The sequence below is a fragment of the Thunnus maccoyii genome, chromosome 20 (genome assembly GCF_910596095.1).
Source record: "Thunnus maccoyii chromosome 20, fThuMac1.1, whole genome shotgun sequence".
Classification (NCBI taxonomy): Eukaryota; Metazoa; Chordata; class Actinopteri; order Scombriformes; family Scombridae; genus Thunnus; species Thunnus maccoyii.
In genome coordinates, this window is record NC_056552.1 from 26,656,561 (window position 1) to 26,672,917 (window position 16,357).

Consider the following 16,357-nt stretch of genomic DNA (forward strand, 5'->3'; position numbering starts at 1 on the left):
AGCAAGAACTGAATACTGTCTATATAGACTTAATAAAACAAATAAGAATGAATGTGTGTGTGTGTGTGTGTGTGTTTAAATATGTGATATCCTTAATAGGGTTCTTTGTTCCTCGTCCTCTCTAATGATTAAAAGAGATTTCAATCAACCAGCATAGACAGCGTCAGTCACAACTGTTTGGCACAGATCCAAGTGTGTGTGTGTGTGTGTGTGTGTGTGTGTGTGTGTGTGTGTGTCTGTTAATGGACAGAAGATAATGGGAACTACAGTAGAGATAAGACAAAGGACAATAGTTGATATTTAGACTTAGTAAGGCCTTGAGTGGATTTTGATGTTTGCCATCTAAGACTCATTTCTCACTAAATCACATCTGTGACCATGATTGCAGTTGTGAGCTAGGATGTGTTTGGCAGCAGTGTGGTGGTAATGGATTACAATCTAATAATTTACTATAATCACATGACTTTTTCCTGCAATTTAAGAGACTGTACACAGACTGTCCTATATTATGTATCATTCACATTAAGGATGGGATCTGCTCTGTGCAGTTTGTGGTTCGTTGTAATACCATAGTTACAAGCTGTTTACCTGCCAATCTGAATATAATACATGAAAAACTGGCTGTATGCTGAGGTAGTCATCATATAATATCTGAGGTGAGTTCTCTAGTTTGCTATAGAAATGTACTCTAAACGTGTTTGTACTTGCATGTTATTTAGTCCCTGACTTTCATTTTGACCAGTGATTGAACTCTCTGCTCCACAGAGGACTGATGTAGAGAGCAGACTGTTGTGTCCAGTTGGGCTTTGACAGTGTGGCTCAGTCTCAACCTGGCTCCTACACACTCACCATATCCTCTCCACCTTCACTGGAGCATTCGCTTGAAGAGTTTGCATATTAAGGGTTGTTCCAGAGCAGTTCCACTGGGGTGGACAGTAACACCCTCAGACAGCAGGTCTACACTGGTCCTGACTTGTCACTGTCCACTGCCTCTCACCACAAGTGCAGGTGTCAGATAATGGAGGGATCATAACATATGTTCTTTCTTGCTACTTCATCAACAAAATGTGTTATATTATCTTGTTATTTTTGTCACATGTAAACCTACAGCTACACTTTTCTATCATTTGGGAGATTTTGGGAATTTAGGGGAGATGGGTACTTATATTGATGACCGACACCTGACTGAGGCACTTTCAGTTTTGCCTTCATTTGTCATCCCAGTCTCACAAAGAACTACCTCCATATCAAACGATTCACCACTAAAATTTATGTCAGTGCCAGCTCTCAGTGCCAGTGCAGGAACGAGTGTGTCCTTCATGAAGCCAGATTGACACGAAGGATGTGGAGGTCAGGGTGGTGGATTGTGTGCACGTTCATGCAGGAGACAGGAGTTTGCCTTCTCTTGCCTTAACCAAAGCTGTGTGTTCTCACAAACTCAAGTATACTAAAGAGAGTCAATATGCACACTAAAAAGCACTGTACACAGAAAATGGGGAAGCTGCTCACAGCTGAAAAACATTAGTATATATTAAGAATTAAGAAGTGCCCTGTAACCATAATCGTTCTATAACTGCATGCTATAGTTGCCATGAACATTGGACATAGACATTTAAAAATGTTGACAGTGTCACTAAACTGAATATGTGGTGTTAGGATTGCACTTATATATGTACTGCTGCCAGTTGATGTGTCTCATCCACGTTTATTATTATCTTCATGACTTAAAGTCAGGATATCTCTGCCTCTGCTGCTTTGATTTTGATCATTAAAAAAAAAAAAATCTGTCTCTTGTCATTCTCTTTATTCAAACAGTCCCCATACAGATAGAATATGTAATCAGGTGGAGAGATAGTCTCTTCACTCAGAACATGGTTACATATGAAAGCTTTGCTTTTCTTATTTATCTTGTTATCTGGAGCTGAGGAAATTGTGCTCATGACATACTGTACATGTAGGTATTTGAACTTTTTGCTGTGTTCTCTTCTAGAAAGCTCCTTTCTACTAAAGCTCAGCAGAGTGACTCCATGATGAAACCAGTTTGGATACTCCCTGTCATTCTGTCATTCTGAGATAAAGACACATCATGAGACATTTAGCTCAAGAAAACAATGATTGTTTTGTGGAGATAATGCTGAATTTAAACAATCAGCCCAGCTTGATAGCAAGCTTAAAAGAGCAAATATGAGCATCATTTGTTATTTTGAGATAATGAGATAACTAAAAGTGATGATAAAAAACTGTTGACATTATTAGACAATAAAGTTATGATTTTGAGGAGGTAGTTAAGAAAACAAAATTAAATTAAAGTCATAAAAATAAACAATTGAATAGAATAAAAATGAAATGTGAGAATATTCTATATATTCCACATTCTACCCCTAATATATATTGAGTGTACAGTGTACGGTGATAGTGGTGGAAGAAGTACCACTCCAGTACCACTCCAAGTATACTCCATTACAAGTAAAAGTCCTGCATTTAAAATTCCACTCAAGTAAAAGTACATAAATATTAGCAGCAAAATGTACTTAAAGTATTAAAGTAAAAGTTCTGGTTTTGCAGAAAATCAGGCTGCAATATTTGACATATATTAAACAAAGTGCATTATTAATAGTGATGAGTCAGCTGCAGCTGCTGGACGTGGAGCTAGTTTGAACTACTCTCTGAGGGTCATCAGATAAATTTGAGGAGTGGTGAGATGATAGATAAGGAAACAAGAAAAAACAAAGTTCTGCTGCATCCATTTGGATTAATTATTGTTTTCTTTCCTTTAATCTTTGCATTTTTTTTTTGTTTTTGGCCTCGAACAGTTATTATAACAGTTATGTGAGGGGAAATGTCTCTTTGGTGGAACTGCAAACAACTCAGAGACATCTGAAACATGACAAAGAGACACAAATACACACTGATTCTTTATAAAGGGCCACTTGCCAAAAATTGTGGGAGCCGCTGGTGTAATCTTTAACAATGTCATGTGATTTATGAGCTTAGTATTATGTTATTTTATGTCAAATCTTCATCTGAAAAGTAACTAAAACTGTCAAATAAATGTAGAGGGGTAGAAAGTACAATATTTCCCTCAAATGTACTGGAGTGGAAGTATAAAGTAGCATCACATGGAAATACTACAAGTACCTCAAAATTGTACTTAAGTACAATACTTGAGTAAATGTACTTAATTACTTTTCACCACTGACAGTAATACAGTCATACTACATTAGTGCAAGAAGGTAGTATTGTGTACTGTGCTAGGTCCTAGGCTGAGTTGCATAGATTAAAATTAGGGTTAACTGTACATAGACTATGTTTATATATTACACAAATATTATTACATGTATAGGTATAACAAGTTTATACAGGTATGTAATAATACAGGGATATGAGGTAACATAGTACTACAAAGATAAATAGGGATTTTGGACATTGTTTTCATAATAATAATTACATGTACACCATTACCTGTACAATACAAACACATGCATACAGTGGCTTCTATTGTTTCTATTTTGAATCTGTATTATACTATACATTTGTTTGTTTTGTTGTTTTAACAGGAATTTAAAAGCTGAATGAAAATTCATTCCTATGTAACAATCATTGACACACCCTGCTAAATCAACAAAAAAATAATAAAAATTAAAACGTTCAAATATAACAGACAGTATCAGATAAATTAACAAATGAAATATTACAGAAAAATTTGTGAGTGAGTGTTTACAAAATGTAAACTATAATAAAACACCTCTCATCACTAACAATACCAGGGTACAGCACACTCTCCTAATGGCAGGTTAATGGCGGGGGAAGCAGCTCACTCTTTCCTTCACGGTACACCCAGAAACATACATTTGTCATCATTACAAGTATTCAGAAAGCTGTTTGGTCCTGTGTGCCACCCTGCACAGCACATGAGCCGCTGTTTGCTCTCTTTCAACACAAATCAGCACACGGCCAATTTAACTCCTAGTTCCTCTGCACTGAGAGGTGAAGACATGACTAAATGGTCTCAGGCTGCCATGATAATTCTGTTAACCACAGTGTTATTTGTCTATGTAGAGAGCTGATGGGGCCCTCATCAATGGTCTCACTAATGCTCATTAATAATCTTCACTGGAAGCTCTGTGCAGATTATTAGAGAAACTCTCTCACTGTCAGTTTCAGTGAAGCATTGTTGGTGTGGTGTTTTGATAGATAGATATCGATGTACAGAACTATACTGTAAAATGTTAACTAATACACAAAGTATCATGCATCTCAAGCCTAGACACCTATAATGAATAACATAATGATCGAATCTTTCATGATTCAGAAGCATATAACTGGCCTGTTTATGAATGTGCTGCTAAGCACAGAGCTGCTGTAGGCCACAGAGAGACCATGTGGAGACTACAAGAGCTGTGATTGGTCGGCTACTGCTTGCATTTTCTCTTACAAGTTTCTGATTTAGTTGGAGATTGCTGATAATCTGCTGCTTTTCACTAACACACATCTTGCAAAGCCATCTTCAGTGCAAACCTTCCACTGTATGTGTTCACTGTCACAGTGAATAAATGAACGTAAAGACAAAGACAAAGAGAAATAGAAGTTACATGGATGTAACTCCAGTTCTAAAAGTATGTGTGTAGCACACCATCATTTGTATCACAAAGTGAATGAAAGAATATTAACACAGTTGGGGCTTGATCAGTACAACTGATCAGTCTTGTATTGTTGTGGTGATGTCAAAGCTGAACTATAAATCAAAACCTTCACTGCAGATATGAGCTATTAGACCCCTGTTAACCTCTCACATCAAATATAAACCCAGCTTTAGACTGACTACCCACCACTCTGTAAATCCTATGAAATGGAACTGAACAGTTGTGCATTTTCACTTCTATTAATCATATAATCTCCATAATTCAGTTTCTTTTATATTTCTAAATGAATTCTATAAATAAGAAAATAAATAGATGCTTGACTGAATAAACAAAAATAAAGCAACAGCTGTTTTTTAAAGTTTTTTCCTCACTCTGCCTATCTGTGTCTCACCGGCGATATTTACCACTGATATCTGTCTCTCTCCATGTCTGTCTCTCTGTTTCCTCCTCCCTCCCCTCCCCTTCCCTCCCTCCCCTCACTCTGTCTCTGTGGCTGGTGGCGACACTAGTATCGATGTAAGCGCTGTTTTCTCTCATTAATTTATCAGCTCAGCGGAGGAGGGGAGATAATGGCTTCCATTTGGCCAAGGTCAACAGTCAACACATTCCTCAGTCGTTCAAATATAACCACACATTAACTTGTGTCCACCAACAGACACACACACACACACACACACACACAGCTAATAGATAGTTTCTGAGCTGCAGTTATACTGTCCTGCATGTCTAAGGTTTCATCCTATTGAGGAGCTAATACAAAGTCTGTGTTCCCCGGTCAGAATATCAGCAGAATATCAGAATGGTTGACTTCAGATAAGAGCTACAGAGAGATAAAGTACTTTACCCCATCAGTACCCAGATGACCCCCGATATCTGTTTCTGACATGAAAAGTCAAAAAAAAAAGTTGAAGATGAAAAGTTTACCTCCTCAGTATTGGCTCAGTTTTTCAGAGTTGTGATTGGATGAGATGACTTTGGTCAGAGTAACTGTGGGTAAGGTTTAGGTTGAGGTTACTCTCAGTTTCACTTCATTTGATAAATAAGCCACAGTGGCTGAGTCAACATGGTCTACAGATGTTTGAACATATTGCAATGAAAAGGTGGATTTCAGGTTAAATAAAGCTCTTTTTATACAGATGGAAGAGCCAATCAGAACAGAAATATGTGGAGTATAGAAGATTCTTGTGACAGAAGTCTTGTGATATTCTATATTTTCCTCATTGTGAACAGATCCAAAATAATACCCCAAATACTCACTAAAGAACCAAATGTATATGAAACCACAGCTGAAATAGAGCTATTTCCTCCTGTTTGAGTAATGTTTGCTTTGCTGTGCCGATTTTTAATGACACAATATATTTATGTTTTTAAAGATTTACGTCTTCAGAAAGTATTGAGAGATGGAATTGTTGACATTAAGAGAAATGTAGTTTAACACCAGCCAAGCATCTATAATAATACTGTATATTGCTGTTAGGACAGCAACTTCATAACATTTTGACATTATCTGGTGGTTCCTGAGAAACTTATCTTAAGATTCCAGGTTTACATGACAGCAATGATATTAAATGTTCCAAATGATGGTGATAGTGATGACGAAGAAGATGATAAATGAAAAAAAACATGTTCTAAATCAATAGAGGTGCAGAAACCTTCTGAGCAGCACTCAATTCTGATTCACCAGGTTTAACTGATGGCTCAACAGTATTAGTCTTTAATACTGTATGCATGAATGTATGTAAAACATATTAATTAAATTCATTGCATAAAACGACCTATGATTTTAGAATACTACAATATTTGATGAAATCATGTCCACTTCAACATGTCAGCTAGAAGACAACCTGTTTTTTTCACGTTACCAAAACTGAATTGATCACATCTATCATCTATCAAAAAATTTAAGCGTGTGTGTGTGTGTGTGTGTGTGTGTGTGTGTGTGTGTGTGTGTGTGTGTGTGTGAATTGACCAGATCACATCGGCACTTTGGAATCAGCCGGCTATCTACTGAGCATTTCACCCACCAACTGTGTGTGCTATTCCTCCAAATGTTGACTTTACCCTGCGAAATTTGTGAACCATTACACAATACAGAGGCTGAGATCAATGTGTGTCTTGTAGGTGTGAGGCCATTGAACCTCGGTAATGTAACTCAAACAAAGTTATGAGAGCAATAAGCTTAAATCCTCAAAAATATCACACAATGCCAAAAATGACTTAATGACTTCCTGATACATCCCACAGTCTCAGTTTAACTGTCAGTCTCCACAACTACAATGATCTCTTCTATTAAAAGGTACTGTGAACATATATTGTACAACTATCAATCAGTCCCCCTGCTATCTGTCCTTGTTGTTCTGAGGGTTCACTCAATCATTAACCTAATCTACTTACTGAAAACTCCTACTCACAGTGTTTGCATGAGAGCTCAATGATAAGCTATTTGAAGTTGAATGTGGTGATGGGACAACCATTGACATGGACTAAACTGTTTGCTAATCTGTGGTTGCCTTTGATTCTTCACAAAACCAGGAAGCAGTGAAAGAGCAGAAAGAAGAGTAATGATTGGCTTTTAATTTCAGTCTATCCTCTGTCCCAACAGCAACACGCTGTATCATCACCGTTAGTTACTTTAAAAGTCTATTGGAGCAGCTTTGGGTTCAACATCCTGTTAAAGAGCACAATGAGTGTCTCGTGTTATCTTTGCTGTCTGAGGTGAGGTTAGAGTGGGGGACCAGAAATGAAAAGATCTGAGTTGAGGAGCTCTTATAAGATCCAATTAAACATGTTGTGGAAGGAAAATTAGGTCATCCATGCCTACATACCTTCATAATGTATTGTCAATAGTGTCAGTGTCATTGGATACTTGTATCCTTCTGGTACAGTTCATCCTTCTCCATGGCCCTCAGCTCACACAATATTTCTTCTCATTTTTTAACAATTTCTTACCTTAATGTCTTCAACCTATTGGACCCACTGGGTCATTACAGACTACTGTTGTGTAGCTAGCATGGTTCACATGCACAGAACTCAGGCAGAATTGTGAGAAAACTTAAATACGATCTAAAATATTTCCAATTTTTTGTAACGGTGCACATAAGAAGGACAAATGTTTCCAATTGTGATGTATTTAAATTAGAATGCATTATATACACAGTAATAACTGTAACATTAGGCAAGATCCCCATAATATTAGTTCAATTTTGACTGGAAAATAGATGTGTGCTTTCATTGTATTTATGTTGTATTGTGTAGGTGGCATTAGGCAACAAGTGGTGCAGTGAATGGACTATTCAGCAACACCATGAAAATCAATAAGTTTCACCGGCCAGAGGGAGCCAGTCATTTAATGTTTTAATCATGATGCTGTAGGCCCGCACCTTCTGATGGAATTTATGGAACCAACACGTCTTTCATAAAAGTAGCAATTACTGTAACTGCAATTAAACTGAGTCACTGAGAAAAGTATTATCATGCAGTGTTATCACATTCCTCAAACACACAGGCTCCTACACTTTTTTTTTTTTTTTAAATCATATCTGCTATTTATAACTTTAAGTTCGTAACTTTTTAATTTTATTTCTATGCTTGTAATTTAGCATTGATGGTCCTTTAAGTTTGTTGCATCATCGCTGCATTTTTTTTCATTGATTATAATTCATAAGCGAAACCATGTACTTTCATTCATGCGTTGCACTATAATAATTTAGTCAACATGCAAATGTAAATATATCTAAATATACGGTATATATACTGCTTCTCTCTCTCTCTCTCTCTCTCTCTCTCTCTCTCTCTCTCTCTCTATATATATATATATATATATATATATATATATATATATCTAACTCGGTGTTTGTGAACAATTTGTGATAACAAAGCTTCTGTCTGCATTGTGCTTTTCAATCATTTTATTACAGTATCTAGTTAGATTTGTGTAATTTTTACTTTAGGCTTCTAATTCACTATTTAACTTAGTTTAGGCGATCTGACTGAAAATACTTGGAAACCCCAGTTTGGTTTTCTTTTTATGGAATGGTGGAATTCTTTTCATTTTAATTATTTGTCACAGAAATCAGTCTATGATTTTTAACATGACTAAATATATATATTTTTTTGTGGTGTGATTTTAAGAAATGCAAAATAAATCACAGTCATTTGAGCTACAACCGAAAGGGACAAATTTATTATCACAAAAAAATAGTTTATTAGTTATCACCCTACAAAACAGAATTTGCGCTACATCGATTATTTAATGAAATATTATATTTTAAGGCAAAGGCCTATACAAGTAAGAGCGTTAATCATTCAAGGACATACAGTACAGAGAAATGATCTATATTCATTTACAGAAACACAGAAACAATCAACACAAAATATAGCTGAGGGCTATGCATTATATACAAAAAGTTTCCTGACAATCCTGTGTGCAGGCACTGATGAGGGTGAAGTAAAAGTTAGAGCATAGTTCCGGCAACTCGCGGATTTTTCACCCAAATATTTCATCGGGAACTAGTCCATCACCTGTCTGTCTCCAGCGTCATAGGAGTCCAGTAGTCTTCATCATCCAGCTCATCCAGCATTCCGAGTGGATCAGTATGTGTTGAGCTTGTGTTTCAGAGCTGGGGGTTCAGTGTGAACTCGTCGTCGTCCTCTATGTCGAGCTCCTGGTCTGTATCGTCTGACACGTCAGAGTCCAGCTCTGTGTGGGACTGCTGAGGGGACACGGAGCGCGCACAGCGGCCCGCCTGCGCCAGCTCAGAGACCGGGATAGTGTGTCTCTGCTCCGGGCTCTGGATCCCGGACAGATCGGTCGTCTCGTCTCCTTTATTACTCCTCCCGGCGGAACTGTCATCCTCCACCTCCCTCTTCCCCCCCTGGGGATTTTCCTGATGATCCAAACGGATAGTTGTATGAGTCAAGAGGCCTGTCGGGCTGCCTTTTAATGTCATTAATGATCTCCGCTTCATAATAATTCAATAAGAAATAAAAGACACTTCGATCGAGTGATATGTCAGAAACTCTCACCTGTTTTAGTCTTCGCCACTTCGCTCGTCGATTTTGGAACCAGGTTTTAACCTGAAAGACAAATGAAAATCAAAGGATTTACACTCATTCTGTGGGGTTTTAGTTTATTTGAACTGAAACGAGAAGGCAGAGCACTGATGCAATAAAGCCATGCATTGTTGTTCAGCTGCAGATCACATCATGAACTCATTGTTTTAATCCAGCTCGAACTGATTTCACTCATTTATCATTTATTCGCTTTGACAGAAATGAATGGGATCAAATAATCCCGTAGCTCAGATACATTTTCTATCGTGTTGTTTATTTCTGTGGCAGTAATTTAAAAGTTATCCATTTTATTTTGCGGCTAGTTTAATATGTCAGCGTTTCTTCTTTATTTATTACAGGCCCTGATTATTAATTCTGCTTACTGACACCTAAACTCTGAAATGTTCAATCCAAACATTTATTACAAAGATAGTAAAAAAACAGAGTGTAGTATATCCTGGATACAGTTATGGTGGATCTGGACACGAATTCATTGAAGACATCATAGTGGATGGACACGTTCTCATCTGTTAATAGACGCACCCGTCTATTAAGAAGATTGATTTCTAACCAAATAAACATGCAACACTTTGTACCAAATATTTCAAGCATGACTGTCGTTTAATAACACATTTTCAAAAACTTTTTTTTGAGTGGAATAGACTTCAGTGATGTTTAAGCTACCGGAGAAGTTTCTACTTGAAACAATGTCCGACGTTTTCTGCCTAAAGGAATAGTTCTGCTGGTCTTAGACGTTTCTATTTCGGTGTCCGCTAAGGGCCACTTATGCAGAGTAGTTATATGTTATTGATGTTTCTATAGCTAGTTACAGGATGACAGAGCTATTTCAAGGGGAAAGAAAGCAAACTATAATTTCTCCTGTAAGGAAATATACTCATTTCATTTAAGAGCTGATATATCGCATAACTTTATAATAAAAGAATAGGAGATAAAAATAAATAAAGTGAAATAATCAGGTTACTGTTGAGAAGGCACTTCATGCTTCATAAGTCAACATGCATTCATTACAATGTAGGGATGATCTGTGCTCACCTGTCTCTCGCTGAGCTGCAGCATCTTGGCCAGTCGTTTCCTCTCCGGAGGTGAAAGGTATTTCTGCGTCTCGAACTTCTTCTCCAGCTCGATGGTCTGGTCGTTAGAGAACCGGACCTGACCGCCCTTTCTTTTATGTAAGGGCCGCTGGATGAAGGGAGTCCATAGCAGAGGTTTCCCTTCAGAGGAAGGAAGACAGATGACAGAGTATTCATTTAAGGGCCTTATAGCCTCAAAATATCAAGAGGATAGCCACAAGTCATCTGTGACTGACGAATGGACGTTTGTTTTCACACTATTCACACAGACTGGCACAAGCATACATAAAACAAGACATAAAAATAAGGATAGGAGAAAAAAAAAAGTGTGAAGAAAAGAGAGAAAATGACAGAGGAAACAAACCCCCCACACAGTTCCTTCCCCGACTCTTACCCTTTATAAATCATTTCAAAATTTGACTATAATCTATAGTCTGCATACATAGCCTAATCTCTAAGATTGCCTCAATTTACATAGGCCTATAGAATTTAACTTCATAAGCAGCGGTCAGAAGTACATTCTTATTCTTATTCTTATTCTTATTCTTATTCTTATTCTTACTCTTACTCTTATTCTTATTCTTGTTCTTATTCTTATTCTTATTCTTATTCTTATTCTTATTCTTATTCTTATTCTTACTCTTATTCTTACTCTTGTTCTTGTTCTTGTTCTTATTCTTATTCTTATTCTTATTCTTATTCTTATTCTTATTCTTATTCTTATTGTTGTTGTTGTTGTTGAGAGAGTTTAAATAATGAGCTGCAGATGATATTGTTGGAAATGAACATGGAGAGGTTTGTTGGAGCAACACAGCGCAGCAGCGCAATCAGGAGTGTTTTTGTCTTGTCTGGTTTCCTCTCCGGTTAATGGCCTGGAACAAACAATAGCAGAGCTGCGGCCGCCACACCGGCCTGCTGCACGCTGTCTTAAAGGAAGGTCGTGACAGAGTGAAAACTATGGCCAAATATCCGCTTCATGTGCTTCCTGCTTTGTGGTGTGATTATAGGCGATGGCATCCACCAATAGACACTCATGTCCTCTGCTCTCACTGACACAATACAAATCTGTTGTGGTCGAAACTGCTGTCGAAGGCCTTCTTATTGCTGCTGTTTTCCAGAGGAAGTTAGCTAATTCATAAAATAGGCCTATATCTCAAACCCCTAATATAATAAAGGGGAGATTAATAGGCTTACAATAAAGATTAGCTTCTTAATTGAATAACCTTTATTATAAACTAAAGGTTTTTGTGAGTGGGATAGGCTTCACTGACTATACTGATGAAAAACACATTTCTATAAATAGTTCTGCTACAGTAGAAGTTCCGTTAATGTTTATTCAAATGAATTATTTCGATTAATTCTATTCATAATAGGCTAAATCTTACCTTGTGGATAATAGAAGGTTTTTAAACTCGTTAGAATGGAGTTTATTGGGCTACTTTTAGCGCAGTTTTGCTTATGTGTCCACATTTCTATTAATTTTTCTGATTGGTTACAGATACAGATGTTTCAATCTCTACAGTTCTCCTTCTAACTTTCTGTTACTTTGTGCGCAAGGTAGCCATAGTCTGCTCATGTTTCTGTTATTAGATATAATGAATTAGATCTATAAAGCTGTTCATGGTGATGTTATGATGCTGATATTTTGTCTATTTAAATAGGACATTTATTCGGTTTTGATGATAACTAAATAAACACATATCTACAGAAATAAATACACATAGTTGAAAATGTGGATGTTATGACTGGAAAATCAACCTATGGTCATGATTAATCAACCTTTGTATTATTGAACATATTTTAGTTTTATCAGTCTATTCCAATTCAAACTGACTGAGTGCTGAGTATTAATGAGGAGTTTTTGATGGGTAAAACTGAAATGAATGTTGTTTCCAAACTCATTCCAGCTATTATGATATGATAATGCAACATGGGATATTTTTATTTACCATAAGGAGTATCTACATCACTTGAAGCACTATTTCGTTCTCCTTTATTTTTGTGGCCTACAAATGAGACTTTATCTTTTCTCGTTGATCCCGTTGGACTTGATGTGCTGCTCTGTTTGCTTTATTTTCTTCTCGCCGCCAACCATAAAGAAAGTCAGCCACATCCTCGCTGGCCAGGCAGAGGAAGTGCAACAATATGTGAAAAACGGATCCCGGGCTATCAGAGGCCGAGTGTTTCCTGAATATGTCTGTATTGAGGATGTCGATAAAATAATCAGCAGCGTGCAGCGGGCTCCCGAGGAAGCGGCTGGCCGGGGTGAGCCAGGAAAACATTTAACAGCTTCTGAAACCAGATTTACTCCTATCGACAGGCTCACGGCTTCCGCTATGAACGGAAAAAGGCCCAAGTTGTTCAACGCAGCACAAAGTCAGACGGTCTGCTTGTCATACTATACTTAAGAGGACCATCACTCACACAGCCTGTAACCAAATCCTATAAAACAAGTTTCAACCGTTTATCTAAACCCTGACGTGTTCATGGGCACGAATTTATCCTTATATTACTATGATTATTGCGTCATCGATTTAAACCAAATTTTAATAGGAGCACCCCTAAATCACATATTTTAGTATCTGGTGTGATGAATTTTATTTTATGGATTTATTAAAAGTTTAAACCTTCTAAACTTATCATGTTGACCAGAAGAGCGGGTTATGGTTAAAAAAGGAAGAACCTAACAAAATATCCAAATACCTGGATAGGACCATGTATTTTGGTCCTCACAAGTATAAGGAAACACACACACACACACACACACACACACACACACACACACACACACACACACACACACACACACACACAAACAGAGCAGTGAAATAACAAGTGATTTAGAGGCCAGTTATGTTTTAGTCACTGGCTGACTTGCTCCTCTGATGTTTCAGAACAATGGGAGTCAGGAAAACGAGTCAAGGTTGCCATACACCCCCCCCCCCCCCCCCCCCATCACTAACGGACTGAATGGATAAGGCTGCTGCTATTGTGGCCCCAAATATGTCTGTCACAATAACAATATGACTCATAGGTGCGTGGTCTGGCATCATGCAAAAAAAATGTTCTTATTGAGACGGAGATGTGCTGAATGCTTTGGAAAAGAAATGTCAAAACTTTCTGTCATTTACTCTGAAATCTATTTATGTAGACTGGATGTAACAGAGTGTCTTGACTTCGATATGCATGCATGGCCAAGCGTGATATACTTATGCAAAAACAGTTTCGTTCGCTGAAACGAAGCTTGTGAAGACAGAAAAGTTTGGGGCGCATGCAAAGGTTAAAAACTCTCTTACTGCCACATCATCAAAGCAACTTTGATAATTTACTATTACGCCAAAATGGACTAATTCAATGTGTTCAGATTTTCATAGAAGACAGAACATCGACTGTCATTCAATAAGTCATGATAAAAACGCAACATACCACATATTCAAGTATGAAAAGTTTTCATGTAGTCTGATTCCAGAAGAAGAGAAAAACACAAGGCCAACAGTCTAGACTAGTGAGTTTCATGATTGTATGTTGCCCCAAGTGACGCCATGAATCTCATTCACCACAAAGAAGAAAGAATATCCAGACCAACATATTATTCTTAACTTTTTACGCACGCGTTTTGACCAACTCACCGAGAGGGTCGTGCCTCAGCAGCGCCTGTGCGTACTCCCCCATGGAGCGGTGGTGCTGGTGATGGTGGAACGGGTAGATGGAGCCGGCGAAAGCCCCCGCAGACGCGTACGTCGCAGTCAGCGCCGCAGCAGCGTGATGAGACAGTGCCGGGTGGATCGGTGTGGGTTCGTAAATCGGCGTACGGTAAGGCGAGATGAGACTTGTAAAGGAGGAGTTGGGCGACGGGAGAGTCGGTGTGGGGATGACCGGAGTGGAGCAGGAGGACGATGAGGAGGCGCAGGAGGAAGATGAGGAGGGAGAGGAGGAGGAGGTGTTGGTGGTGCCAGTCCTTCCCAGAATGTCCTCGATGTAGAAGGGAGTCGGGTGAGCCGGCTGGATGGGAGTCGGTGCGTAAAGCGGGACGCTCATGGTGCCGTTTGCTGCCGCTGCGCGTTAGAAGCGAATTAACGGAAAGCCGCGTCCCTTCCTTCTCTCCCAACAGCCTTCCTCTTTATCGACAATATCTCACAAACACGTCTTTACATACTACCAAACATCTACCGTAACTTCCAGCGCAGACAGTCCACTGACTAACCCTGTAGCAAGCGAAGAGAGAGGCTGTCTGTGCTGCGGAGGAGACCGTTAGAGTGTTTTGGTGTCCATCAGTTTGCGGTGGTGAACTAGCTGGTACTTGATCCAACTGTTGGGGCTGTTATCTGGCTGCAGGCAGAGGAGGGAGGAGATAAGTGGACGGCCAACTTCCTGCAGGTGGCCAGCGGCAGTTTCTGATTGGCTTACTCACAGCTCCAATCGACCCACACAGTGATCAGATGACAGTAGTGAAGAGATAATTGTATTCCAGGAGAATCAGTTCACTACAGCCAAACTGGCCAAAAGTAAATCGAAAAATCTATGGTTTAATGTGACATAATGGAAGAACGACAGATGACACTGATAGAAGGGTTGTGTTATCAAATGAGTCACCCAAATAGTCGTCTTACTCAGAGCAGTGAGACCATCATATACGCCCGTGGTTTCACTGCACAGACAACGGCTATTAAAACCAAACAAATCATAGATTTAGAAAGTCAGGTATAAAACGCATTGTGTCAGTAAATATCTGCACTGGACATTAAATGTTATTCAAAAATCGAAGTTCAATATTTAAAGTATTAAAAGCTGCCAGGGGTCGGCAATCAAAAGCATAAGTAAAGATTGGATGGCAAATGTAGATGATCTCTACTGAGAGACATATATGACTAACAGATGAATAAAAGATGGAAATCAAATTTTAAATCAGATTTTTAAAAATCCCCTGTTAGGTTTGGTTTAATAGTGATTTGAAACATATCTGTAGCCAAATAGTTGGTTTTTTTTATATCGGTGATGGTTTCATTTTGATGTAAAAATAAATCTTCATATGTTGTGAGCCTTTTGGAATCTATTGACATTCTAATAAAGACCAAATTAAATGTAGGTACCGTGATTCTGTGATAACCAGTGTATCACAGACATCAAAACATGACCGCCGTACACTACACTGTAAAAAAAACCCCTTTACAAGTGAAAACCCTGCATTCATAAACTTTCTATTAAAAAAAGGTGCTTTAAGTATTAAAATTGAAGAATGGCTCTTTTCAGAGTGTTATAAAATTTGACATTATAATATTAGATCATTATCACTGATGTATTTTCTGTGTCCGCAGTATTTTAATGTTTTATCTGGTCGAGGTGGAGATGATTCCGTTGGGGGTTAATTCTCTAACAATACGGTAATATTATATAAGATGATCATAGGTTGTGCAAGTAAAATCTTAACTATAGCTGTCAGATAAATGGAGTATAGATATAAAGTATGAAATGGGAACACTCAAGTAAAGTGTAAGTACCTCAAAATTCTACCTAAGTACAGTACTTGAGTACTTAGTTACTTTTATCCTATAAATGATAAGCATAAAGAAC

General features: G+C 38.1%; 1 protein-coding gene across 1 annotated transcript; it reads right to left on the reverse strand.

Moving 5' to 3' along the window:
* Nucleotides 1-8,835: 8,835 nt before the first annotated feature.
* On the reverse strand, nucleotides 8,836-15,240 carry hhex (hematopoietically expressed homeobox). The gene is made up of 5 exons (XM_042397641.1): nucleotides 15,198-15,240; nucleotides 14,416-15,115; nucleotides 10,749-10,927; nucleotides 9,669-9,719; nucleotides 8,836-9,529 (listed from the first exon to the last, which is right to left on the reverse strand). The coding sequence occupies exons 2-5, from the start codon at nucleotides 14,822-14,824 to the stop codon at nucleotides 9,257-9,259; spliced, it is 912 nt and encodes a 303-aa protein (XP_042253575.1). The 5' UTR covers nucleotides 14,825-15,115; nucleotides 15,198-15,240; the 3' UTR covers nucleotides 8,836-9,256.
* Between the last annotated feature and the right edge of the window lie 1,117 nt (nucleotides 15,241-16,357).

Excerpts from the sequence above, each read along its gene's own strand:
- hhex (XM_042397641.1), bottom strand. The coding sequence starts at position 14,824 with ATGAGCGTCCCGCTTTACGCACCGACTCCCATCCAGCCGGCTCACCCG. Across the intron at positions 10,928-14,415 it reads GCTGAGGCACGACCCTCTCG|GGAAACCTCTGCTATGGACT; the intron begins GTGAGTTGGTCA and ends CTTCCTCTGAAG. Across the intron at positions 9,720-10,748 it reads TGCAGCTCAGCGAGAGACAG|GTTAAAACCTGGTTCCAAAA; the intron begins GTGAGCACAGAT and ends TTTGTCTTTCAG.